At 48.5% G+C, this 26,103-nt stretch overlaps 3 protein-coding genes and 2 non-coding genes across 8 annotated transcripts in view; 3 read left to right on the plus strand and 2 right to left on the minus strand.

The window, feature by feature from the left end:
• The window catches only part of LRSAM1 (leucine rich repeat and sterile alpha motif containing 1), a 59,410-nt gene extending 52,812 nt beyond the window's left edge, over positions 1 to 6,598 (minus strand). Inside the window, exon 1 of one of the 3 annotated variants that reach the window (XM_077835599.1) lies at positions 6,336 to 6,598. The gene's annotated coding sequence lies outside the window, so the exon portion shown is untranslated. The other 2 variants (XM_077835604.1, XM_077835601.1) reach the window with 2 other exon arrangements.
• Positions 6,599 to 6,813: 215 nt separating this feature from the next.
• RPL12 (ribosomal protein L12) lies at positions 6,814 to 11,782 on the plus strand. 2 transcript variants are annotated; one of them, XM_077835929.1, is made up of 7 exons: positions 6,814 to 6,972; positions 7,238 to 7,311; positions 8,318 to 8,416; positions 9,379 to 9,460; positions 10,269 to 10,355; positions 11,483 to 11,595; positions 11,688 to 11,782. In XM_077835929.1, exons 1-7 carry the CDS (start codon positions 6,936 to 6,938, stop codon positions 11,691 to 11,693), a joined length of 498 nt encoding a protein of 165 aa, XP_077692055.1. In that variant the 5' UTR covers positions 6,814 to 6,935; the 3' UTR covers positions 11,694 to 11,782. The 2 variants fall into 2 exon arrangements, with proteins under 2 accessions (XP_077692055.1, XP_077692056.1); XM_077835930.1 differs by lacking the exon at positions 11,483 to 11,595.
• On the plus strand, positions 9,014 to 9,143 carry LOC144276309 (small nucleolar RNA SNORA65). The gene has a single exon (XR_013348215.1). It is a non-coding gene; the product is annotated as a small nucleolar RNA SNORA65 (small nucleolar RNA).
• Positions 10,013 to 10,140, plus strand: LOC144276308 (small nucleolar RNA SNORA65). Its single transcript, XR_013348214.1, has one exon. It is a non-coding gene; the product is annotated as a small nucleolar RNA SNORA65 (small nucleolar RNA).
• Positions 11,783 to 12,833: 1,051 nt separating the features above from the next.
• STPG3 (sperm-tail PG-rich repeat containing 3) lies at positions 12,834 to 20,318 on the minus strand. Its single transcript, XM_077836221.1, has 6 exons — positions 20,203 to 20,318; positions 19,257 to 19,321; positions 17,264 to 17,407; positions 16,842 to 16,930; positions 15,976 to 16,093; positions 12,834 to 12,967 (listed from the first exon to the last, which is right to left on the minus strand). Exons 1-6 carry the CDS (start codon positions 20,316 to 20,318, stop codon positions 12,834 to 12,836), a joined length of 666 nt encoding a protein of 221 aa, XP_077692347.1.
• Positions 20,319 to 26,103: the final 5,785 nt, after the last annotated feature.

Below are 26,103 nucleotides of genomic sequence, written 5' to 3' on the forward strand. Positions count from 1 at the left end.
GCCATATTAAACACTAGGGTGGCCTTGTTACACCGAATTATGGACTCTGTGGGACACATTTGGCCAATCCTGAATTAACCAGCAACTATGCAAACAATATTGCAGTCATGTAGTGTCAATAGCAATAAGAGGAGAGTGCTGTTAGCACACCAAGACCATTCCTATCTTCAGAAATGAGGCCTGCATGAACTAACCTGCACTATGGGTTACTACTGTTTGGAGATAATGTACCCAAAAACCTCAAAGAGCTTTGGGATAGAGGGTTGCAAAGTGTAACTGAATGGTTCTTTCTCAGACGAGCTGTGACTAAGACTATGTATTACTGAGGTATTACTATCTGCTATACTGACAGGTTTCAGAGTAGCAGCCGTGTTAGTCTGTATCCGCAAAAAGGAGGACTTGTGGCACCTTAGAGACTAACAAATTTATTTGAGCATAAGCTTTCATGAGCTACAGCTCACTTCATCGGATGCATTCAGTGGAAAATACAGTGGGGAGATTTATATACACAGAGAACCCCACTGTATTTTCCACTGAATGCATTGGATGAAGTGAGCTGTAGCTCACGAAACCTTATGTTCAAATAAATTTGTTAGTCTCTAAAGTACCACAAGTCCTCCTTTTCTATCTGCTGTACACGACCATGGCAGATACAGTCCCATCAGAGGGAGCATCATAGCAGCAGACATTATTAAGATTTATAATATGAAAAACAAAATAATGACATTAAGTTCATGAAAAATATGGCAGCTTTCATTCCCTCAGAATAACATTAAAATGGAAAAGTCCAGCAGCCAAAACGAAACTAAGAGCAGCTTGCACTAGCTGCAGAATGAGAGAATTAGGAATATTCAGCCAATATAGATCTGGCTGTTTGAATGGCCCCTAGTGCTTTATAACATGATATTCTACGTAGAAATTTACACACACACAATACACAACTGTACAGGTCCATTACAAAGGTTTTATTGGCTGATGTTGGGGTAGCTACATAACTCACAAGAAGTGAAGGCATAAGTGAGTCAGGGAAGGCACGGTTTCTTTATGCCTACAATATCTCCACATATATTTTGTATATGTCAAACACTGTAAAAGTGTTTGCAAGATTTTAGGTTTCTAAACTGATACAATTTTCAAGGCCTTTCACCTACAAAGGTAGGCTGCTGTAGATTATATGCGCCCAAACACGCAGAGCTCCAGTGGGTGAGGACAGTTGTAAATAATACATTGTAAAGACCTCTAAACATTAAAATAGTTTTCTGATATAACAATGAGGGAAGTGGAAGGTCTGATATCTCAGGTCCTTCCAGGGCTAGAACTGGGTGCTGGGCATCCCAGTGGAAAGTAAAGACCTGGTTCTATCCCCAATCATTTCTGAGACATGGGCCCTTAACTATGCCACTGCTCCAAGACTGAAGATTGCTATGAAGGGCAGGATGAGCAGTTTAGAAGGAGAAATTTCAACTGGTTGTCTGGCAAATTGGGTCCTTTAAATGGCAGCTGCTTGGAAACCGCTCAGAAATTCAGGAAGTCATCCAGCAGATGTGGGTTAGCTGGCACACAGCACATGACCTGGGTGCATGATAAAAGGAGCGTATTACATGGCTATCATTTTTCAGGTGCTGTATACATGAAAGCTATCTCATCACTATACTATAGGTGGGGCTGGTAGTACTGCCTATTCATGTCGCCTGACACATCCCATTATAACACTCTATTTTCAATTGCTTATAACTTTGACAGATTTCAACCATTTAAGTAAAGTTCTCCATGCCAGGTGTCTGTCTCAGACTGAATTATTTTGGAAAATTTCAGCCAAAATGGTTCAGCCATTTCCGAGAACAACACTAGGGAAAAATGAGTCCTTTTGCAATGTTTAAAAAAAAATATTTGGTGATCTTTTGATATGCTCTAGTGCTTTGGAGCTGGTGACATTCAGCAGGGAGATGGCACTTTGCTGAAACAAAGGTATTTTGTCTTCCATATGAAAACCCACCCAAACATGGCTGAGTTATACGCCTTTGGAAAAAAATCAACAGTTCACACAGGCTGAGCATGCTCCATCCTCTCACAACTTCTACCTGTGACCAGATTGCGCTTGTGCCATCCCCACCAAGTGACTGCGCATGCGTCAATCCAGGGCTACAGGGGAAAAGCTGGACTTCACCTGTAATTACTGCTCCAGACTGGGGCGGAACAGGTCACTGGAACTGAGAGCAGGGAGCCTGTCTCTCCTGTGTTCTCAGAGACACCACCACCACCCCCTCTCGCTGGCACCCAGGCCGTGTGGAGGAGGAAGCTGCCTGATCCAGATACAGAAGGGACAAAAGCTGGACCCTGGGGGTGGGAAAGGAGTTGACTGGGGCAAGGAGCCTGGTGAGACTGGGAGGGGAACAGATTGTGACAGGAAGTTAGGGAGAGACTAGAACTGTCTGGGCAAGAAGCTAGACTGAGAGGAAGGAAGGGGAGGCTAGGACTGGTTGCACAGGGAGGCTGGTTGGGCAAGAAGGCGTGGAGCTGGGGTGGGGAGGATAGGCTGGAACAGCATGGGGAGGAGGTGACTAGCCCTCTGTGGAGAAAGAAGTGGTTCGGGACTATTTAGAAACACTGGACGAGCACAAGTCCATGGGGCCGGATGCGCTGCATCCGAGAGTGCTAAAGGAGTTGGCGGATGTGATTGCAGAGCCATTGGCCATTATCTTTGAAAACTCATGGCGATTGGGTGAGGTCCCGGATGACTGGAAAAAGACTAATGTAGTGCCCATCTTTAAAAAAGGGAAGGAGGAGGATCCTGGGAACTACAGGCCAGTGAGCCTCACCTCAGTCCCTGGAAAAATCATGGAGCAGGTCCTCAAGGAATCAATTCTGAAGCACTTAGAGGAGAGGAAAGTGATCAGGAACAGTCAGCATGGATTCACCAAGGGCAAGTCATGCCTGACTAATCTAATTGCCTTCTATGACGAGATAACTGGCTCTGTGGATGAGGGGAAAGCAGTGGATGTGTTGTTCCCTGACTTTAGAAAAGCTTTTGACATGGTCTCCCACAGTATTCTTGCCAGTAAGTTAAAGAAGTATGGGCTGGATGAACGGACTATAAGGTGGACAGAAAGCTGGCTAGATTGTCAGGCTCAACGGGCAGCGATCAATGGCTCCATGTCTAGTTAGCAGCTGGTATCAAGTGGAGTGCCCCAAGGGTCGGTCTGGGGCTGGTTTTGTTCAATATCTTCATTAACGATCTGGAGGATCGTGTGGATTGCACCTTCAGCAAGTTTTCAGATGACACTAAACTGGGAGTAGAGGGAGATACGCTGGAGGGTAGGGATAGAATACAGAGGGACCTAGACAAATTAGAGGACTGGGCCAAAAGAAATCTGATGAGGTTCAACAAGGACAAGTGCAGAGTCCTGCACTCAGGACGGAAGAATCCCATGCACCGCTACAGACTAGGGACTGAATGGCTTGGCAGCAGTTCTGCAGAAAAAGACCTAAGGGTTACAGTGGACGAGAAGCTGGATATGAGTCAACAGTGTGCCCTTGTTGCCAAGAAGGCTAACAGTATTTTGGGCTGTATAAGTAGGGGCATTGCCAGCAGATGGAGGGACATGATCATTCCCCTCTATTCGACATTGGTGCGGCCTCATCTGGAGTACTGTGTCCAGTTTTGGGCCCCACACTACAAGAAGGATGTGGAAAAACTGGAAAGAGTCCAGCGGAGGGCAACAAAAATGATTAGGGGACTGGAACACATGACTTATGAGGAGAGACTGAGGGAACCGGGATTGTTTAGTCTGCGGAAGAGAAGAATGAGGAGGGATTTGATGGCTGCTTTCAACTACCTGAAAGAGGGTTCCAAAGAGGATGCTCTAGACTGTTCTCAGTGGTAGCAGATGACAGAACAAGGAGTAATGCTCTCAAGTTGCAGTGGGGGAGGTTTAGGTTGGATATTAGGAAAAACTTTTTCACTAGGAGGGTGGTGAAACACTGGAATGCATTACCTAGGGAGGTGGTAGAATCTCCTTCCTTAGAAGTTTTTAAGGTCAGGCTTGACAAAGCCCTGGCTTGGATGATTTAGTTGGGGATTGGTCCTGCTTTGAGCAGGGGATTGGACTAGATGACCTCCTGAGGTCCCTTCCAACCCTGATATTCTATGATTCTATGAACTGGATGCACAAGGAGACTGTAACTGTCCCTCACCCTTACACAAAGTAAGCAGTCATGGGATAAGAGGAAAGGTCATCTCATGCATCAGTAACTGGTTAAAACATAGGAAACAATGGGTAGGAATAAACGGTCAGTTTTCACAATAGAGAGAGGTAAATAGCGGGGTTCCTCAGGAGTCTGTACTGGGACCAGTGCTGTTCAACATATTCAGAAATTATCTGGGAAAAGGGGTAAACAGTGGTGTGGCAAAATTTGCAGACGATATAAAATTACTCAGGATACTTAAGTCCAAAGCAGACTATGAAGTTACAAAGGGATCTCACAAAACTGGATGACTGGGCAACAAATGGCAGATTAAATTCAATGTTGATAAAAGCAAAGTAATGCACATTAGAAAATATAATCCCAATTACACATACAAAATAAAGGGGTCTAAATTAGCTGTTACCACTCAAGAAAGAGATCTTGGAGTCGCTGAGGACAGTTCTCTGAAAACATCTGCTCAATGTGTAGCAGCAGTCAAAAAAGCAAACAGAATATTAGGAATCATTAGGAAAGGGATAGATAATAAGGCAGAAACTATCATAATGCCTCTACACAAATCCATGGTACACTTACATTTTGAATAGTGTGCAGCTCTGGTTGCCCCATCTCAAAAAAGATATATTAGAATTGGAAAAGGCACAGAGGAGGGCAACAAAAATGATTAGGGGTATGGAACAGCTTCCATATGAGGAGCGATTAAAAAGAGTGGGACTTTTCAGCTTGGAAAAAAGACTAGGAGGGGATATGATAGAGGTCTATAAAATCATGACTGAATAAGGAAGTGTTATTTACTCCTTCACATAACATAAGAACCAGGAATCATCCAATGAAATTAATTGGCAGCAGGTTTAAAACAAACAAAAGGAAGTACTTCTTCACACAACATACAGTCAACCTGTGGAATTTGTTGCCAGAGGATGTTGTGAAGGCCAAAACAACAACAGGATTCAAAAAGAACTAGATAAGTTCATGAAGGATACGTCCATCAATGGCTATTACCCAGGATGGTCAGAGATGCAACCCCATGCTCTGAGTGTTCCTACCCTCTGCCAGAAGTTGGGAGTGGATGACAGGGGATGGATCACTCGATTGCCCAATCTGTTCATGCCTTCTGAAGCACCTGGCACTGGCTACTGCTGGAAGACAGGATACTGGGCTGGATGGACCATTGGTCTGACCCAGTATGGCCATTCTCATGTTCTTATTCCCCTCCAGTGCACAACCTGCTACCAGTTACTCCATTAGCTCAAGTGGCAGAGGTCTGTGTGGTGGATCTAAAGGTTCCAACCACACTGATGACACATATGGGTGTCAATATGTCTTATACCATATGACCATGTAATTACAAAACTGTATCATGCATACAAGCAAGGACGCTGATTTAAGGCTGCACAAGCACTCTTTCATACAGTCCAAGGCCAGAAGGGACCATTGTGATTACCTAGTCTGACTTTCCGTACAACACAGAGCAGATACCTCCCTCAAAATAATTCCTATAGCGATCTTTCAGAAAAATAGCCAATCTTGATTTTAAAATGGTCAGCGATGGAGAATCCACCACAATCCTTGATAAATTGTTCCAGTGGTTAATTACCGTCCCACACTGTTAAACATTTACGCCTTATTTCCAGTTTGAATACTGGCATTGCCTAACTTTGAGTCATGCCTGAACTTCCAACCTTAATAATGTTCTTGTCACAGGTTTCTGGGTGTACGTGCACGCCACGCCGCTGACCAGGCGAAGCTGCACCTGCGATGTGCAAGCGGCGACCGCGCCAGCCGGGATCTGAAGGCGCTGACGAGTCCCGAGCCGGCCGTCAACCCCTCGGAGGCAGGACGGGGCCTCTCGCCAGGGCCGGGGGCTGGCGGGCAGTTGGCCGGAGGGGAACGCCAGGCCCAGCCGCTCCGCTCCCAGCTCAGGCCGCGCGGCGGGCCGGGGGGAAGGCGGCCGCCGCAGCCCAGCGCGGAAACCCCGGGGGCAGGGGAAGCCCCACAGGACCGGCCACCTCGCAGCGGGGCAGCCGGCCCGGCCGCCGGGACCCCGGGCAGCTACAGCCAGGGCCGGCGGGGAGCTCCGCCGACAGCCCCCGGCGGGCTCCCCTCACGCCCGACCTCGCCCCCCGACTCACCGCGCTCCGCTGTCACCGCAGGGACTTCCGGGCTCCCCGCCCCGCGGCTGCGGGGTCACATGACCTGACCGCGCCGCCCCGGAGGCGAGGCCAGAGCGCCCCACTCTCCAGGCGTGGCAGCGGTGGGGGCGGAGCAGGCGGCGCGCGCACAGCGAGCCGCCTCGCGATCCGGAGTCCCAGGGACCTGCAGCTAGACTGGGCTTCGTTACCGTGCGAGCTAGGCTGGGGGCTTTGCCCACCCCAACATGGCGGCTAGCTCGCCTCTGGGGGCCTTGCCCACACACAACATGGCGGCCGGATCCCCCGCCCTCCTGGGGGCTCTTGCCCACGCCTAACATGGCGGCTAGCTCGCCTCTGGGGGCCTTGCCCACACACAACATGGCGGCCGGATCCCCCGCCCTCCTGGGGGCTCTTGCCCACGCCTAACATGGCGGCCGGGTGTGGCTTGCATGGGTCTCGCGAGATCTCCGCTAGTATATGTTGCGCGGCCGACGGCATCTTCGGTCTCTCGTGCGCGCTGCCCTAGGCTGGGAGGTGGCGGGAGCTGCCTGAGTCTCGCGTCTCGGATCCGGCTCCATCCGCCTCGGGCCCGCCGCCGCCATGCCGCCCAAGTTCGACCCCAACGAGATCAAAGTCGGTACGTTGGTGCGGGGCGGCCCGTGAGGTGCCGGGCCTGTGCCCGGGCGGGGAGCGTCCCCCTGCGCGGGGCGGCCTGGCGCGCTCTGCCTGCGGGTGCCCGGCCTGGGCGCCGAGAGCCCCCGGCCAGCCGCTCTGCTCCCGCGCGGGGAGACGCGGCCGCCGGGGTCCCCTGCGCGGCTCAGGCCGCTCCCGCCGGGCCCAGGGGCCTGGCAAGGCCCGCGGGCTGCGTGAGCGCCCTGACGCCTCTCTCGCTTTCTCCGCAGTGTTCCTGAGGTGCACCGGCGGGGAGGTCGGCGCCACTTCCGCTCTGGCGCCTAAAATCGGCCCGTTGGGTTTGGTGAGTGGCGCTGGGAGGGGGTTGCTCTGTGTCGCTCGCGGTATTACCAGGTGCTTGGCAGATGCTGCTGAAACTGTCTGTAACTGATGCCTGGATGGCTACGCTACTAAAGGGGTATGATTAGGGTGAAGTTACTTTAGTCTAATCGAGAGATTCTTGTCCTAACGTGAACCTCTAAAACCCCCCTACAGGATAGCCATGAGCTGAAATCTAACCGTGTATCCTGAGCTCCAAATGTGTGAGTCCTGAGCTAGACTGAGTCAATTGCCTCTTTAAGTACAGGAATCCAGTGTACCCGCTTCCCGTTTAGATAGGAGCCCTCTTTACAGAGACTGCTAAGGCTGTAAACTGGTCAGTTGCTCAACATAAAAGGAGTTAGCTCTTCTAAAATGCTGTAGGTTTTGCCATGGATGTGAGTTGCTCCTTGTGACTGGGCAGAGAGCAAACTTGCAAGAAATTGAACTTAGCCTTGTTTTTGTATAACTAGGCTATTGTATCTCTTTGGGTGTAGTGTGTGAACATGTTAGTGCACCTCCCTGGGTGTGAGGGGGGCCCTGGTTTTGAGATGGGCTTTTTTGAAAAGGGGGGGGGGATTTAGCAAAATAGAAGGGCCACTGAAGGGAGTGAAAAGTGATTGGGCATGGGAAATGACTGAGGGTGGGAGTGGACTGGCGCAAATAGCCAGTTAAGGCAGAGGAAAAACTGCAGAAAGCTGTTTAATGTGTGTCTAGCAGTCCTCGCTGCCACTTACTCTGGGTTTGTGGCTTGCTCTGCTGAGGCATTGCTCTCTCCATGAGATTTCAGAGATACACAGAAGGGTTTGTATTTGCTCACATCAGTGAATTTAACTGTTTGGGAAGAGGGGAATCTTTCAAATACAGCAATAAAAATAACTGCCGGTACAGGGCATGAAGTGTACAGCATAATACGGGAGTTCAAACGAATGAGTGTTGGAAAATCTCTCTGAAGAGAAAATAATCAATTAAATGCTTGTTCTTGCCTTCAGTCTCCCAAAAAGGTTGGTGATGACATCGCCAAGGCAACAGGTGACTGGAAGGGGCTGAGGATCACCGTGAAACTCACTATCCAGAACAGGCAAGCTCAGGTACTAAATGCCAGAAGGGATGGCTTGGTGGGAGAAGCACCAGGTTTGAAACACCTGCGTTTGCTTGAACCACAAGTGTCAATCCCGGCAGGGTTGACTCAGCCCTTCATCCTTCCGAGGTAGATAAAATGAGTTCCATGCAGTTTACTGTGTGGGGGTCTCCTGGACGAGACCTTAAAAACAAAGTCCTTCCTAATCTCTGTAGGCTCTGAAGAGCTGGGGTGTATCCAATGCGAGAACTGTCTCTGGTCCACCATCCAGAGGCAGCTGCAATTCAGTGTATAATTCAGGGCTGTCCAGGCTAAAGATGCTGTGTGTGCCACTGTGCTCAGAAATAGTGGAGTGTGTCTGAATCAAGAGCAGGCATCAAACTGACTGTCAGAGTTAATGACAATAGAATGGAGAGGAACAAATGAGTTCATCAGTCTGCCAGGGTTGGTATTGTATTGGTCTTGGAACCATGACAACACTCTGAGAGACTACTATGGGGGAACCGTTGGCTGATACTGGAGATGGGGTGGAGAGCAAGTTTTTAGACCAGGAAAACACTGTGCCAAACTGGAATATTCCAACTACTCTTCAGTATACTTGTAGCCACCCGCCACCATACCTGTCTTGTACTTAAGTGACTGGTGTACTCCAGTGGTGTGCTGAGAGGAATCCCCAGCTTAGGAAGCAGGGCTATTCTATGTGTGGAGAGCTCTGTGCCGAAAGGCTGGGAACATTGAATCACACGTCTTCCCATAGAGAAGAATAGTAACAAGCATGTCGAGTACACACAGGTGGGAGGGTGATCCCAATTATTTTCTAGTAAATACAATGCATTTAGGTTTATTACAGTTCTGTGTGCACGTGAGTTGGAGGCTGTTAGCTCTTTCAAGACTGATTTTTGTCAAGCATTCTGGATTTTCTTTCTGACCTCAGTATCTCCTAAAGAAAACATGTTCCCCTCCCCCAATCAGATCGAGGTTGTCCCTTCTGCCTCTGCCCTGATCATCAAAGCCCTCAAGGAGCCTCCTCGTGACAGGAAGAAGCAGAAGAACAGTAAGCTTTCTTTTTTGCTAACTTCCATTGGTCACTGGTGCTAAGTGGTACAGCCAGCGAGCCCAGATCTAGCTGGTTGTCACTTAACTTGCTTGCCTCCAGTTTACTCTTCTGCAAAATGGGAATATTTGCCAACCTTGTAGGGGATTGTGGGGCTTCGTTAATGTTGTGAAGCACTTCACGATTTCAACCTGCAAGGCACAGAAGTACAATCCAAGATCTATCTGAAGGGGAAATTACTCCCTAGGATGCAGGGTATTGAAATGATTTGCCTGTGGATCATTGTACTTTTATGACCAGCTCCATGGTTCTCAAACTTTTGTATTGGTGACTGCTTTCACACAGCAAGCCTCTTGAGTGCGAACCCCCTTTACAAATTAAAAACACATTTTTTATATTTAATGCTATCATAAATGCTGGAGGCAAAGTGGGGTTTGGAGCTGACAGCTTGTGACCTCCACATAATAACCTCATGACCCCATGAGGTGTCAGGACACCCAGTTTGAGAACCCCTGGAGTTTGTCTGGTCTAAAAACTTCAGTAAAACAGCCACCTGCCACTGTACCTGTCTAGTATGAAGTGCCTGGTACAATCCAGTGGTGAGCTGATAGAAAACACCAGCTTAGGAAACAGAGTTATTCTCTTTGTGGGTAACTCTGTGCCAAAGTCTGGGAACACCAGATGATATGTGGGAATGAGTGTGCTGCTATACTGTCCCCCTACCCTCTTCACTCCCAGGGTTGAAATGTTGAACTGATTTGTTTGTTGCTCTTCAGAGGACTCACTGGTGTTTTGATTTTGTTCACAGTTAAACACAGTGGCAGTGTCAGCTTTGATGAGATAGTAAACATTGCACGCCAGATGAGGCACAGGTCCTTGGCCCGGGAGCTCTCTGGTAAGAGCAGTATGCTGCTAGGGGGTTACTAATGCGGTGGCTGCCATAGGCTGGTCCTGAGTGCCTGAACCAGCTCTGCCTTCTGAACTCAGATGGACTGCAGAGCCCCTCATCCTGCTTGTCTACCCACTAGCTGGCCTACTCTGCAGCTCTGGGCTCCATGCCAGCAACCTCAGCCTCTGCTGTAGGTTTTCACTTATATTTCCTGGTGTGAATGGGTAGATCCATGAGCATGGACAGTCAAGCTGGCAGAGGCAGAACATGGCAGGACTTTTTTTTTTCCCCCCATACTCCTGACCCTGTCACAGTGCAGCCTGTTTCCAAAGGGGACTAGCCAGTCCCCTACTGACAATACCTGGGCATTAGCTAGCTTCCTAAACTACAATATAAGTAGCTTCCATATCTGATTCAGTTTATCAAGATACTTTAGTCTTAGAAATAGGTCAGACCTGCTTAGTAACAGGCCTGTCTTACTGAGATACATTCAGCCAAGTCAGCTCTGAAAGGGGATACGAAGGGAACTTATGAATGTCCTTCTGGAAGGTCCCATGTACCTTCCTGTCTGTCCTGAAACATCAGTGGCCTTTCTAGATTGACATACCCAGGAGACAGTGTGCTGCACTGATGCAGGAGACCCAGGTTCCAGGATATGCTCATTATGCCCTCAGCAGTGAATCCTGCTAATGTACCTTGCAGACCTCTGGGGATGGAGGTTATGGCTTGTATAGATAGAAAAATGGCATAGGGCAGTGATTTTCAACCTATGATCCATGGATCCCTGGGGGTCCCCAGACTATGCCTAAGATTTCCAAAGGGGTCTGCACCTCCATTAGAAATTTTTTTAGGGGTCACTGGACCCCAGGAGAGGAGCCTCCCATATAACACATGCCAAGCCTCCTTGCACCCATTCATCAAACAGTTCAGTATTTAACAGACTTCCACCAGGAGGGAGACATGCACAGGAATTAACATGCTGTTGTACGTCACTGACCTGCTGCTACCAGCGTACCTAGCAGGGACACTTTTTTCCCCCAATGGAAAAATCTGAACTCTGAAAGCAAGTCAGGCTTGGTCTGTGTCACACCACTGTGTTGGAGGTGGTCTAAGATGCAGTCTCTCTGTTACAGGAACTATTAAGGAGATTCTAGGAACTGCTCAGTCTGTTGGCTGCAATATTGATGGCAGGCATCCTCATGATGTCATTGATGACATCAACAGTGGCACAATAGAATGCCCAGCTGTAAGTCTCAAACTTCAGTTGAAATTGACTAGCATTGTCTAAGAACAAAATATCTCTTCACTAATGGGAGGCTTGTTTTGTTTTTTCAACAGAGCTAAGACAGAAACCAAGAACTCTCAACATGAAAGCTGATTAAGATTTTTTTGTGACAATTAGGAAACCTCAATAAAACCTGCATTGAGTGAGAGTGGTCTGGTAATTTAAATACAGGATCCAGGTTGTCATCTGAAAGTGCAAAATGCTGGAATCTAAACACATGGTTGATTCCAGACAATCTGTATTCTGCCACATCAAGATTACAGGATTTTTTTCTGGTCACACACTGAACTAATATCTAGTACCTACGCTAACAGGTTGTCCTTGAGACAACCCCTGCATTTTGGAATGGAGAAGACATGCCACAGAAATTTACAAAGGTTAAAAGTGGAGATTGCCTCTCAACTCCTATCCCTCTTAAAACTTGCCATCATAAATAGATGTATTCCTTGTGAGCAGGTGGTTTATTCAGAATAGTAAATCTGTGCAAATCTTAATTTATGCTAGTGCTATGTGTACCTAACAGCTAGAAGGGCATAAATAACTGATACCTTTGCATGTGTAGGCTATGGAGAACTGCAGTCATGTCATAAAATGTAATACAGCCTGCAGGCAGATTGTTCAGGTGGCTAGCGTAAGCTAATGCATTTAAATTATGAAGCTTTCACCTGTGGTAGTGATGAAACAGGATACAGCATGATCTTGACATTACGCGACTTCCATCTCAAATGGAAATTTACTCCTGAACACCCCACTGTGTTAAATATACTTAGACAAATCTGTTTTAATAGGTAAAAAGTGAGTGCTCCCAAAGTCCTCTGCTTGAGCGTCTGTGAAGGCAGGCAACCTGGTTCTTAGTGTGTAATAGGTACCTAGTCCAATTCAAAACTTCAATTTTCAAGGGTTTATTACTTGTAAATGTGTGTCTGGTCAACATTAGCATCCTCAATTTCTAACAGCAAAAGCTACCCATTATTATAGTACGGCTCCAAGCTTCATAGGTGTACTGGGCTTGTACTTCTCTCTGAATAAACAGGTTGTTTCAGATCAGAATCCATGTAGGGAGGTGACTTAGTAATAGAGTACACTGCATAATGAATCTTAGTCTGTTAACTTTGTGAGCCTCTTTAGATGAACACTACATGGGCTGCTGTTAAGCAGATGGAAAATGAGCAAAGTTATTTGGTCTTTGCAGCTCCTGTTCAGAGAGTTGTGAAGGGCCCGGTTTCATGTCTCTTAGGTCTCCTGATGCCCTGGATGATGACACTTGGGCAGCTGGGCAAACGAGCTATGTGCCCCTTCTCAACATCATATGATCCTGGTCCTGGTGTATTTCCTGAAACGAAGAGAACCCAGCAGCTGGTACATCTTAAATTTGTGGATGATCTGCCCTTCTCTTGGTACTAAAAGGCTTCCTCTAAGAGTCTCTGCTCAGCATTTCATGTGCAGATAGACATTAGGACCCCACCACCCGTGGCTTTCCTAACTACATGTAAACAGGATCTTAGTGCTGTCCATGAATTAATTACTAGCATGTGAAATGCATCATGTGAGCTTTAAGATTTCACCTACTGCTGTAAAAACCAACTCCATAGTTGCTTCTGCTCCCCTTGATGTGTCTGGCAGGGTGGTTTAGGTGTATACAGACCTAATGAAATTCAGATGCTGTAGCCTGCACGTTTTGATTTAAATGTTCCAGCTACGAAGATCTGGTGCAGAAGCCGAAGTGCTAGAATATGCGAACTACCACTTCAGTGGAAAAGTACTAACTCAAACTGAATGTCTGAAGGGCTAGATTTCCAGCGTGTTTAAAATTGCCATTCTACACTTAGGCTGGCTATCTGCAAATGACAATAGCCCTGTACATGCATGGTAGGAACAGCAGTGGTTGTAAAACTTCTGAAGCTGAGCATGCTCCCAGTGAGTTTTGCCCTTTACACCAGTAACTTTACAAAGGGCCATTTTCACTTACACTGGACAATGGCAGTTTTACCAGCATAGGATTTATTCCTTAAAATATTTAGACCATCTGTAAGAACCACATTCTGCACATGATCTTTGTCCTGGCTTCTTCTTCTCAGTGTAACATCCACTCCTATCAGGGCTATTATACAGTCTAACTTTCTGAACCAGGCTACAACTTGTAACTGAAAACCCAATGCAGCCTTTGCTGGGTAACTTCTGAGCTAGAACAGCCTCTTCTCGCTGTAGTATGAAAGTAAGGGATGTGCCCGTGGAAGGATTTACAATAGTGTGTGTGCAGTGCTATCATGATCTCTTAAATATGAACACTAGTCAACTGCAGCTCAAAATGCTTTGCAGCTGTAACCTAGCACACGTGCTGCCTCCCACCCTGGCTCACCTCTTCAGTTTACAAGGGGAAACTGAGTCAGACAGCTCAAGTGACTTATCCAAGCTGGCTGCTGAGGTCGCGTCAGCTGGGATTAGGACAGAGCAGTCCCTATTTCTATCTTTCTATCTCAGTTCCCCTTTTCAGGAGAGAAATTCCTGTGTTCGGTCAGATTTTCAAGGGGATGCTGAGCAATCCTAAAAACCTGACTACTTCTTGAGGTACCTAAAGGGGAGCTAAACTCTTTTGAAAACCTTGTAAATCTGAAAATTCTCTGGTCCTAATACCAACTAAGGTCAGGTCTACACTTCACTTTAGATACTATAGTAATGGGGGGAGGGGTGATTTTGTTTTTAAACCAGCACAGAACTAGCCCTAGTGCAGAAAAATTGGTCGTGACCCATAGTGAGAACCACTGGACTATGCCAAAGCTGCTTGTTTTGCTGTGGGTCCTTTCCCACATTGAATGGAACAATGTTTCCCAATTCATACTGAGCTTTGACAAAATATGTGGCCCCCAAATTGGCTGCTGCTACCTGTTTTATCCTCAAAACAGAACTTCTGCTTAATCAGTTTTTTCTGTCAGTGGTGTTTCACTATCACCCATGAGTGAAATTATCAGTGTCCAGCTTGACACAACCTACTCCCATGTTTTCAAGAATGGCATCTGTATGCTCCATCCCTTCCCCTGAAAAATCTCAGAGGGGAAGAGAAATGGGAATATGGTAAGAAGAATAGGGGAGACAAATGCAATAACGCAGGGAGTATGCAGGAAGTTAGTTGCTCTGTAGCAAACTGCTGCTTAGCTTGCACGGTGAAGTGTGTATACAGCCAGAGAGTAATAGATTTAATTGCACAGGGCTTTGATGTTTTTTTTACCTGAAGTGCCCCATTGATGAGTCCCCTGTGGCCGGTTTCTTATAGAGTAAGAAGGTGAGGTCTGCAACACCTGGAAATATGCTGGTGTTGTGTCATATTTATTTGGTGCTGGATCAATTTGAGCATCTGGAAAAAGAAATGGGAAAGTATGATACCAAACTCAGGACTAAAACAAAACCTGGAGACTCTTTGAAGAGACAGTGGTGTTGGGGTCTGCCCTATCATCTTGCTAACAGCATAGAATCAGGAGCTAGGACTGTAGCTCCCATAATATACAGGTGTGACTTTTCAACAACCAACTACACTGTGCAACCCTGTGTTCACATGTGGCTCTACAGCAACAAAGTGCTGTGTTTGAGCAAACAGATTTTTGGTTCGATGTGTATTTTACCTGCCTTGTCAAGTCACACCCCTAGCTGAGTGGGTGAAATTTTACAAGGCTGAGCAATGGTGAAGGAAAAAATAAAAAAAATACTTTGATCATGTCCTTTTAAGAGATAAAATGCTAGCTCTTCTCTGTGTACATGGGGGACAGCTAGAGAGTTACAGAAGGATATAAACTATTAGAGAACAGTGCTGGGGAAGCAGGCTTCATAGAATATCAGGGTTGGAAGGGACCTCAGCGGGTCATCTAGTCCAACCCCCTGCTGAAAGCAGGACCAATCCCCAACTAAATCATCCCAGCCAGGGCTTTGTCAAGCCTGACCTAAACCTCAAAGGTAGGAGATTCCACCTTAAATGAGGCCTTGAACAACAGGGTACTGCTAATGCTGAGAGCTGCACTGAGATCAGCTAGACAGAAGAGAGGGACCCACCCATAGCAATAAAGTGTAGGCCCTTAGCTGCCCCAAGAAGGGCACATGCAGGTCTGACAGCAGCCCAGAGAGCTGTGCTGGGGAAGATGGTCAGAGAGCTAAGAGGAGACTACCTTACTGGGCACAGGAACTTGGGAGGAGTCAGTGTTAATAGCAGAGCCATAACTGGGCATTTTAGCATCCAGGGTGAGAGCATATTTACACCCCATACTGCTTTTTTGTTATTTTTCTGCCCCCATGGCTTTGTGGGCGGCTGCTCTGCTCACCCCACCTTGTTATGGCCCTGATCAGAACACTCACCTTTGCTGACAAGGCTGAATTTCCCCTTTCTCCCAATGCTGTAGCTCGGGTACCCTGGTCTGCTGGCCTGCCGGGGGCCCAGGGTCGAGGCCTGCGTGTAGTGGAATGGAGATGGCCACTACCAGAACAGAGTTAGTCTTATCAAAGCACAGTGCTAAGTAAAGCAACAGACATTACTGTGAAGGGCAGATCCCACTGCAGGAGCATCAGGGAGACTCGTGCACTGTGGGTCTACGGGGAAAGAGGGTCTGGAACACTCAGGGACCCCTCAGTTACCGGAAAGGCTGAGGTCATGGGTGGCTAAAGTGATGGCCAGCGTGATCGTTAGTGAAGAGGAGCAGTCTGGCTCCAGGCTGCTCCAGTTCTGCTAGGTCATCTAGAGCTCTTTAAATGCTATGCCTACACTGTCTCTCTTTGCCATCTGCTCCCCCTACTGCCTGAAGTGTCCTCCTCATGTGACTGTGCCATCCTGCTGGCCACATGCTCAACTCAAGTCTGAGCCTTGTCCATCCCAGCCCTGTGCCTTGGGCAGTCATTTACACAAGTGTAAAACGCATGCAGAGTGGATGTAAAATGCTACCAGCTCCCAAGGGCAAGCATTTTGCATTGGCTCTGCACTGCTGTGAATGGCTGCACAAGGTCCAGGGCCATGCAATAATCTTTTTCCTCCACAATGGAGGCTCTTTGCAGACAGGGGTGAGAAACACAGTCTATGCCATGGCGGCTCATTCGGTCTCAGATGTGTGGGCTGGTAGAGGACAGAGCTGGGAGAATACCACCTCCTGTTTTTTTCCAGTCTGAGCTCTGGGAGGGGGAGAGGAATTTGTAAAGTTTCAACCAAAGAGAAATAAACAAGCATCACCTACATTGCTCTCTGTGTTAAAATCCGCCTTCCTGGTAAAGGGGCTTTTGCTCTGGAACCAGGACTTCTGCCAGGATCTGCGGCCTCCCCCCTCTGGAGAAAACAAACAGCAAAGGGTAAGTCTGGGGAGCTGCTCCTTTCACCCAGGAGCCCTTTGCTCCGCCTATACAAGCACTTGGTAGGACGTAGGGAGAGCGGACTGAAATAACACTTCCACCAGACAGACAGACACCTGAAGAGCCACAGCTGTGCAATTCACTACTCCCCATCCCAGGGCAAAAAGTTAAGCATACCAGTATTGTTTGGGTTGGGGTAGGACGTAGCAGGCCCAGTCCTGGACCATGACACCATGGTGCTAGGTGCTGTTCAGACACACACTGGGAAACATCTGGTCAGTGACTGAAAGCAGGTCATCCCACTGAATACCTCTAGGGGGCGTCTTCCTCCCAAAGGTATAGGCTGGAGCACTGGTCTCCCTGCAGCTCCTGTTGGGTGGCGAGTAGGCAGCTGGCCCAGGGCTATCTACATTGATGACCAGAGGCGGGCGGCTATCCATTGCCTCTCTATATCCTAGGAAAACAGCACAACATGGTGAAGGAGCCAAGCTCATTGGGGTAAAGGGCTGGCTGCATGGTCCATGCCCCATCTGTACGTTACACGCTCCAGGGCTGCTCTGGAGCTGGCTGGGCTTTCAGGGGAAGCGCAGCTGCCAGCAGCCATCGTTTGTTCAGCACTGCCCCAGGTTCTCGCAATCGCCCCTGGGGTAGTTCAGCCCAAGCCAGTGCCCTGGCACGTGGGAGGTGGTTCTCGCACAGCGATGCTATGCCCTTCTAAGCACTATAGACCCACTCACGGCTACAGGAGCCCCAAGCCCCTCTGCCAGCTGCCCTCAGCTGGACTCGGCAGCAGCACAAGGTGCTGGAGCTCAGTGCTAGCAAGAGCCTGGTGCTCCTGTGGGTGGAGGAAGAAGAGGCCAGCCCTGGCACTGGCTGGGAGAAGTCTGACCCAACGGTTGGTAAATACCCAGAACTAGAGCCCATCCCACTGGGGTGGAGAGGAGAGTGGGAGTAGATAACGTGGGGGGAGGGAGTGGAAGAGTGGGAGAAGAGGAGAGGCCTGTGGGGAAAGTGGGGGTATGGTTCGGTGAGGAGAGGGGTCCCCTGTGAGGAGAGGTGGGTGAAGATGGAGCTTGGCAGATCCTGGAGGAAGCAGGACCTGGGCCAGGAAGGCAAAGGCTGGAATAGCCAGGCCTTTGGGTGTTTGCTGGGACATCCCCGCACTGAGCAGCTGCTCCAGGAGATGTGCAGTAGGTGACCGGCGTAGGTTGGCCTTGCCTGATAGACCTTGTGCTCTGGACACCCCCTGCTCTGGCACAGTGGGGTGGGCTCCTGGCACGGCTGTCTGCTGCCGGGTGCAGACACCTCCCTTGTGACCTCAGTGTGTGTTTGGGCTGCTGGATCCTAGACCCAAACCACTGGGGCCTTCCCCACCCTGACGTCCTTCCTCTCCGGGACTTGGGCTCTGTGCTCAAACATAAGGGACTCTTCTGTGGCGGAGGCCATGGGCCACCATGACAGAGCCAGCTTCAGAGTGTTTTAGTGTGTGACTGTGGTTGCACTGGAATGCTGGGAGACGTTTCCTCCCCACACATGGGCTGGCTAATCCTGGACTTTAGGAATCTAGCAATGCTTCCTCCTGGGCCTTGGCCTTGAAAAGATGGGCATGCAAATGGGGAGCCTGGCTGTTTGTGCTGCTGCCAACCTTCCTCCCTCCCCTGCAACTGGGTGCTGCCAAGTGCTGCTACCCAGACCCTAGTGAAAGCCCCCTTGGTGCACCTGCTCCTGGAGACCAGTAGGAACCGGAGATGAGCTTGGGGTGCTCAGATCCTGCATTTTGCCCTGTAGCCATATCGAGTAGGGACCAAAATCTCAGCAGGGAAGGAGCCAGTCTCCACTGTCTCTTGCGGCCTGACTAATGCAGCCACTGACAGACCATGGCCACCCAGCACAGTGTACTCCTGCCTCCTTGGTATCCCAACAGGAGTAGGGCAGGGGATACATGGTTGGCAGCAGGGGAGAGACGGGTGACGGAAGGACGGGGGCTTTTGCCAGCCTGGCTGAAGGAAAAGAGGGCCCCTCTTCCCTGCAGCAGCCATTTATTAATAAATAAAAAGGATCAGTTGCTGGCCACAGTGTAAAGCATTTCACTGGGAAAACTCCAGGGAAAGCTTGTGCTGAAGAGAGTCTTGACATCCCTGCTGAGATTCTCGTCCCTACTAAATATGGCTACGGGGAAAAAATGCCGGATCTGAGCACCCCAAGCTCAGCTGAGCTAAGCAGTTTGAGCTCATCTCTGGTCCGCAGCCCCGTCCAAGGCTGGATTCCCCCTAGCCTAGGCCATCTGAGGCACTTGTACTTACTGCTGCCCTTCAGCACACTGATCTGCGGTAACAGAAGCGTGCTGGGTTCACTATTCAGGCGACCCCTGCAAACAAGACACATATTGAGCGTCAGTCCCTCCCCACAGCCTTGGGCAGTGCTGAGCCCTCTCTGGGAGGAGCTGCCCCCATGACACACAGAAGTGGCAAGGTGGGTATTAAGGTACGGAGCTGACGCCAGCTTCAAATACAGATAACATAGAATCGTACCAGCTGTGTTCAAAGAGTGCACCTTTGAGCATGTGGGGAGCAGCACAAACAGATTATAACAGGAATCAACAGGGACAGCACAAAAAACAGTAAAGAACTGGATCTGTGCCCAGGCCCTGTGCACAGGGCCTGGCCTGGGAATTCGAGCTGGGGAGTGACAGAGCATGCAGTGCTGGTTTCAGGCAGTGGTAATCTTCCCCGCACCAGCCCTGAGATGAATCATGGAGCTCAGTCACCCGGGGATGCTGCTGGGATTGCAGACAAGGGTGCCCATTGGGGTGGAAATAGCAGATTGAAGCTATGACTGGAGGCCACCAACCTCGCTGCTGCCCAGCCACTGAACAGCTGCCAGGTCGTGATGATGTTTGGTCGCTATCAGTCTGGACTTACTAAACTGTGACCTGACTGTGGATGGCACAATGTCCCAGTGACATTCCCCTGAGCTCCTGGTGAACCAAAGGGAAGGGGGCTCTAACACTGCCATGGAGTTGTCCTGTTAGCGAATAGCTCAAACCCGACACCTGTGTTAACTCTTCAAACCTGAGCTCAGCATCAGAATCTCATGATTCTGGGGGCAGAATGAAAACCCGCAGATGAGGACCTCCAGAGCGTGTGACCAACCCTAAGGGCAGAACCCCTGGGCGCACAGGAGCTGCCCCAGCAGATGGGAGGGCACTGAGAAAATCCCCCTTCTTTAAACATGCTTGTCCAGTGTTACCAGTGGTACTGTGTGTGCTGCTTGTTGAGCAATGGTTTCCCATGTGGTTTCCAGTGCTGGTTGCCGTTCATGTAGTATTGGGCCAAAAACTTGGTGAGTTTTTGCTGATATTCCATTTCTGCGATGGAGAAATGTGTCTTGCCCTTCTGTGTTGGCAGGGGGGGGGGGGGGCGGCGCGGCTGTCCTCCAGCCATTGGATGGAATAATAGCTCCCCTCTGTGTGACATCAGCAAGTCCCTGTATTCTGAAGATTTGTAGTTCCATTCTCCCTTGTTGCAGCAGCCCTGGGGAGCTGGAACCACTCTGCTAGCCTTTCTGTGTGACCTTGTGGAAGGCACTTCCCCGCTCTGCTTTAGAGCCTGGCTAGACGAGGGGACTCTGCCCCAGCAGTTACATCAGTTCAAACCTCTAGTGTAGAGACACGGCACTAGTGCGAAGCAGGGCTCCCGCCAGAGAGACTTAGGGTATATACACTTTGCGATGTAAGCCCTGGCTCAGACCCAGAGGCAAACCCAAACCCCTGTTAGTCTATACACAAATCTGTCTGACTTGGGACCGGGCCCAGAACTCCACAGGGGTGGAAGGGTCAAGTCTGGTTCCCCAGGGGGCTCGGGCCCAAATACCATAGTTTTGCAGCGTGGACAGAGCTTGGGCCCGGGGCAAGGCCCCCAGACTCAGTCCCTGAGAGCGAGCTGACGCTGTTGTATTGTTTAGCCTCTCTAGCCCAAAAGCGGTAAATGGCTCCCAAGAAACGGAAGTGGCCCCTCTTGTTCTAGTACAGCAGCTCGGTGTTTGACCCTTTCATTTTATTCTGACTGATGAGCTGCAAACGCACGGAACCTTCTCCTGTATTCGCAATGGCCACCACCAGAAAAAGTCCTTTGCCAAGCACATTGCTTCCAGCTCATGGGCGCACAGCCAGATTTTGGTGACTCTCTGGTGTGAGATGAGCAAAAAGCATGATTTTAACAAGGAATGACCATGTGTACCAAGAAATAGAGAAGAAGCTGGCAGCATTAGGAATCAGGAGTTTGGAGGCAGGCAGGGACAGACTCTAGAAGAGCAGAGAAGGATGGGAGCAAGGGCTGGACAGGAAGCGGGTCTGGTGCAGCTGTGGGGGTGGAATGCATTGAATATCCATCAGGGTGTTGTTATTACCAGGCTTAAATAATGATCTGTTGGCCCTCCTATCCAATCAGGGAGCACAGTCACTGAGGCCATGTTTACCCTACAAACTCACGTTGACGCAAGTTATGTTGGCATAAAGCCACCACAGTTATTATGCGTGCATACTTGGCTCCTTGTGTCGCTGGTGTGTGTGCGTTTGTGTGTACTCACCAGGGATCTCTGTATCAATGCAGAGTGTGGTGAACCATGAGGAGGTCTCCCACTGTGCAACCTACCACCATCCAGTGCACTGCCTTTTGGGAAGTTTTGGCAATGCATGGTGGCAATGAAATGAGACACATGAGTGACTGGAAGCATGGGCATCAACTTCCCAGTTTTCAACGGTTGCCATCCCATAATGTCATCTGTATCCCACGATTTTTGCATCTTTTTAAAAAATCCCACAAACCTGTGCGGCCCTCCTTGCTGTCTGCCAGCTCTAACAAAAGCATGGAGCCTGTACAGCTCTGCAATATCGTCCTAAGCATTGCAAGCACTGGGTGCAGGATCCTAGAGTATTTGCAGAGCTGCAAGAAGAACCAAATCAGTGGAGGACATGACAATTCCTTGCAGGACAGATTGCTGTGGGACAGCAAAAACCAATTCATGGTTGTTTGTGGCATTCATGGAGCAGCTGCAGATGGTGGAGCGCCACTTCTAAACCTGAGAAAAGAGCACTGACTGGTGGGATTGCATGGTAATGCAGACTTGGGATGACAAGCAGTGGCTGCAGAACTTTTGTATGTGCAAGGCAACATTGCTGGATCTGTGCACTGAGCTGGCTGCAACCCTCCAGCACAGGGATACCAAAAGGAGAGCTGTACTGACAGTGGAGAAGTAAGTTGCCACCATGCATATCCCTATTTGGCACCAGTCCACCTTGCTGCAGAGTACATCAACAGAAAAGGCTACATTTCTATGGTTATGCAAGCATTGGTAGATCACCAGCTCAGCAGGTGTAGAATGACAGTCAAATGTGCTTTTGGTCATCTGAAGGGTCACTGGCGTTGTTTACTCATGGGATTGGACCTCAGTGGGAAAAATATCCCCATGGTTATAGCTGCCTGCTGTGCCCTGCATAATATCTGTGAAGCAAAGGGGGAAAACTTTCTGTTGGGGGGTGGAGGTGGCGCAGCTGTATGCTGAGTTTGAACAGCCAGACACAAGGGCAATTAGAAGAGCTCAATGCGGAGCTGTATGGCTCAGGGAGGCTTTGAAAGACCATTTTAACAGTGAGCCATAGTAATGCATTTTGTTATACTGTGCTCTACCTGGTCCTGCTCTTTTGTGGCCTCTTAGGAATTGGGTGGTGATTGCTGTACAGGTAGGAGTATAAGATTGTCAATACATCTGTTACTTTTGTTTATGAATGATCCTATGAATTGTGTTACACTGTGCAGCAACAAGCAATTGGTTGCTTTCAGACCTGTTAAGCAATTGATAGCAGGTGCTGCAAACTAAAAGATGAGTTACGTTTTAAATAGACCATTTGTAACAGAATTCAGTGCAAAAAAGAAACCATGACTTTATATTTTAAAACAAATATATTTTAAACTTACTAACATTTAATAAATAAAAAGAAGAGAACCTATGAAGGGGAAAGAACATTCCAGTCCATTTTAGCTACGCCTACACCATCCATGGCTTTCACAGGTCAGTGTACGTGAAGCTGTGATAGTCTTTAATGTCCCCCAGGATGGAGTTGAAGGGATAGTGCAGCGGCCCCTGATGCCATGTGGAATGCTGGAGGGGATAGAGGGATGTCCTGATATTGAGCTCTCAATGGGCTGCAGAGGGAGGCAAGCCTGCATCAAGCACAGTCTACAGCAGAGGTCAGCAACCTATGGCACGCTTGCTAAAGGTGGCATGCCAGCTGATTTTCAGTGGCATTCTGTTGCCGGCTTGGGGTCCCAGCTGCCGGCCCCGCTCAGCCCGCTGCTGATCTGGGGTCCCGGCCACCGGCCCTGCTCAGCCCGCTGCCGGCATGAGGTACCAGTAGGGTGACCAGATGTCCTGATAAAATCAGGACTGTCCCGATTTTTAGGTCTTTGTCCCGCGTCCCAACTGATGCACGGTCAGGACGCCATTTGTCCCGATATTGAGGCTTTGGCCACTCCAGCCGCTTTTTTTTTTTTTGCTTTCCCCATGTGTCCCGATATTTTCTCCATTTCATCTGGTCACCCTAGGTACCAGCTGTCAGCCCCCTACCAGCCAGGGTTCCCGCTCAGCCCACTGCTGGTCCCGGCCACCGGTCCGAGGGTCTCCGCTGTTGGCTCTGCTCCTGGCCTCGGCCTGGTGGTCTGCAGCCATCCCCAGCTAAGGCCCACTGGCCCCAGCCTGGGGCAGTGAGGGGTGCAGACAGGGGCAAGAAGGGGCACGGCTCAGCACCCCCACCTTAAAAATTGTTCCAGTGCCACTGGGATATTTTTAAGCCCTGATTTGCTGCTTATATCAGGCCACACGGAACAGCGCACTGCGTTTGATGTTGCGTGCCCCCGCTGTCACCATTTTTTCCCCCACTGTGAGTTGGGGGGTACATTTGACAAAATGTCAGGTCCTAAAAAAGCAAAGTTAGATGTCTGTTCATTTCAGCCTTCTTGGACAGACAATTGGATTTATTCAAAAGAAGGTCCGTGCTGTTTGTACTTTCTGTTGTGAAAGTGTTGTTTGTCATACATCAGGTGTTCGACGACATTTTGAAACGAAGCACGAAAAAAACCTTTCTTGACGAAGCAGACAATACTGAATTGATCAAAAAGGCAGTAGCAGGATATGAGAAGCAAAGCAGTGTTTAAATGCTTAAATGTAAGTAAAAATCAAGCTACAGAAGGAAGTTACAAGATTGCACAGTGCATTGCAAAAAACGGAAAGCCAGATGGGGAACATATAAAAAGATTTTCTCAGCAGTTCGGAGGTTTTGTTCAATGATTTGCCAAATAAAAATATGATCATATCTAGAATAAAAGAACTTCCTGTCTCTGCCAGAACAGTTGAGAGACGCATAAGGGAAACGGCAGAAAACATTAACGAAATGCAGACGACTGCATTAAAAGACACAGCAGTGTTTAGCGTTGCAGCTGTTGAGAGCGTGGATATAAACGACGTTCCACATTTGGCAGTTGTTGCAAGATATTGTGCTTCCAATGAAATCCAAGAGGAACTTTGTTGTCTAAAACCCCTGCACAGCACAACAAAGGGGAAAGATATAGTGGAAAGTTTTGTAAACCATTTTGAAGAACAAGGAGTTGACATCAGAAAAATATCTTGTGTGACAATGGATGGTGCTCCTGCCATGGTCAGAAAACAGAAGGGATTTGTAAAGTTACTTGAAGATCAAATTGATCACCTGACAGTCAAATTTCACTGTATCATCCATTAAGAAAACCTGTGTGCTAAAATTTCTAATTCAGAGCTTAATAATGTGATGAATACTGTGGCGTGAATTGTGAATTTCCTTGTTGCTCGATCTGCTTTGACTGACAGACAATTTCAAGCACTGCTAGAAGAGATGGACAGTGCGTATAACGACATTTCACTTCACAGCAACATTCGGTGGCTGAGTTGTGGCAAGATTTTGGTGCACTTTGTAAAGAAAAAGGACAAAACTACCTGAAGTGGATGATGACAAAAGGCTGTGTAAGTTCATGTTTCTAACTGACATCACCGCTCACGCAAATGAACTCAACCTCTGTCTCCAGGGTGCAGGGCAAATGGTTCTGGATCTTTATGAAGCCTGGAAGGCATTTGTTGTAAAACTAGCAGTTTTTTCTCGGGATATTTGAACTTCGACTTTCTGCTACTTCCAACACATAAAAGAGCTATCCACACATTGCACTGTCAGTGTTGATGAGATTGGAATGCACATGCAAGAACTGGAATCAGAATTTTCTGACAGATTTCAAGATTTCCAGGGATTTGGCCCAAAGCTTTCTTTTCTAATTAAACCTGAAAAGTTCAGTGAAAGTGACTTGGATTTGTCTGTATTTCAGTGGATGGGTGTTGAAGATTTTGAAATGCAGCTCATTCAGTTAAAAAGCTCAGAATTGTGGGCACCAAAGTTTGGAGATCTGCGGAGTGCACTTGAAGCTACCGAGAAAGATCATGGAGCCTCTATTCTGACCTGCTGGACATCCCTGCCAGTGAAATTTACCTGTTTGAAGAAAATTGCATTTGCAATGCTTTCAGCATTTGGATCCACATACCTGTGTGAACAGATATTTTCCACACATGAAATCTGTCCTCTGTCCCTCTTGGAGCCAGTTAACAACTGATCACTCAGAAGCCTATGTGCAGCTTAAAATATCCAAATATGTGCCAGACATTGGAAAACTCAGCAAGGGGAAAGGATCACACTAAACTGATAAGATCTGCATTTAAAATTTAATTTTAAATGAAGCTTCTTAAACATTTTAAAGACCTTATTTACTTTCTATATTATATAACTAAACTATTGTTATATGTACTTATAGAGAGAGACCTTCACAGAGACTTGGTGGGATAACTCACATGACTGGAGTACTGTCATGGATGGTTATAAACTGTTCAGGAAGGACAGGCAGGGCAGAAAAGGTGGGGGAGTAGCACTGTATGTAAGGGAGCAGTATGACTGCTCAGAGCTCCGGTACGAAACTGTAGAAAAACCTGAGTGTCTCTGGATTAAGTTTAGAAGTGTGTGCAACAAGAGTGATGTAGTGGTGGGAGTCTGCTATAGACCACCGGACCAGGGGGTTGAGG

The sequence above is a fragment of the Eretmochelys imbricata genome, chromosome 16, assembly GCF_965152235.1.
Source record: "Eretmochelys imbricata isolate rEreImb1 chromosome 16, rEreImb1.hap1, whole genome shotgun sequence".
Taxonomy (NCBI): Eukaryota; Metazoa; Chordata; order Testudines; family Cheloniidae; genus Eretmochelys; species Eretmochelys imbricata.

What these genes read in the sequence shown, in the direction of transcription:
- STPG3 (XM_077836221.1), bottom strand. Translation starts at nt 20,318, where the DNA reads ATGGAATATCAGCAAAAACTCACCAAGTTTTTGGCCCAATACTACATG. An exon ending in GAGGAAGACGCCCCCTAGAG is followed by an intron (nt 16,931 to 17,263) that starts GTATTCAGTGGG and finishes TGTTTTCTCCAG; the next exon opens with AGGGGGGAGGCCGCAGATCC. An exon ending in ATTTTAACACAGAGAGCAAT is followed by an intron (nt 16,094 to 16,841) that starts GTAGGTGATGCT and finishes CTGTTCTGGTAG; the next exon opens with TGGCCATCTCCATTCCACTA.
- RPL12 (XM_077835929.1), top strand. Translation starts at nt 6,936, where the DNA reads ATGCCGCCCAAGTTCGACCCCAACGAGATCAAAGTCG. An exon ending in TCCAGAACAGGCAAGCTCAG is followed by an intron (nt 8,417 to 9,378) that starts GTACTAAATGCC and finishes TCCCCCAATCAG; the next exon opens with ATCGAGGTTGTCCCTTCTGC. An exon ending in CTTGGCCCGGGAGCTCTCTG is followed by an intron (nt 10,356 to 11,482) that starts GTAAGAGCAGTA and finishes TCTCTGTTACAG; the next exon opens with GAACTATTAAGGAGATTCTA.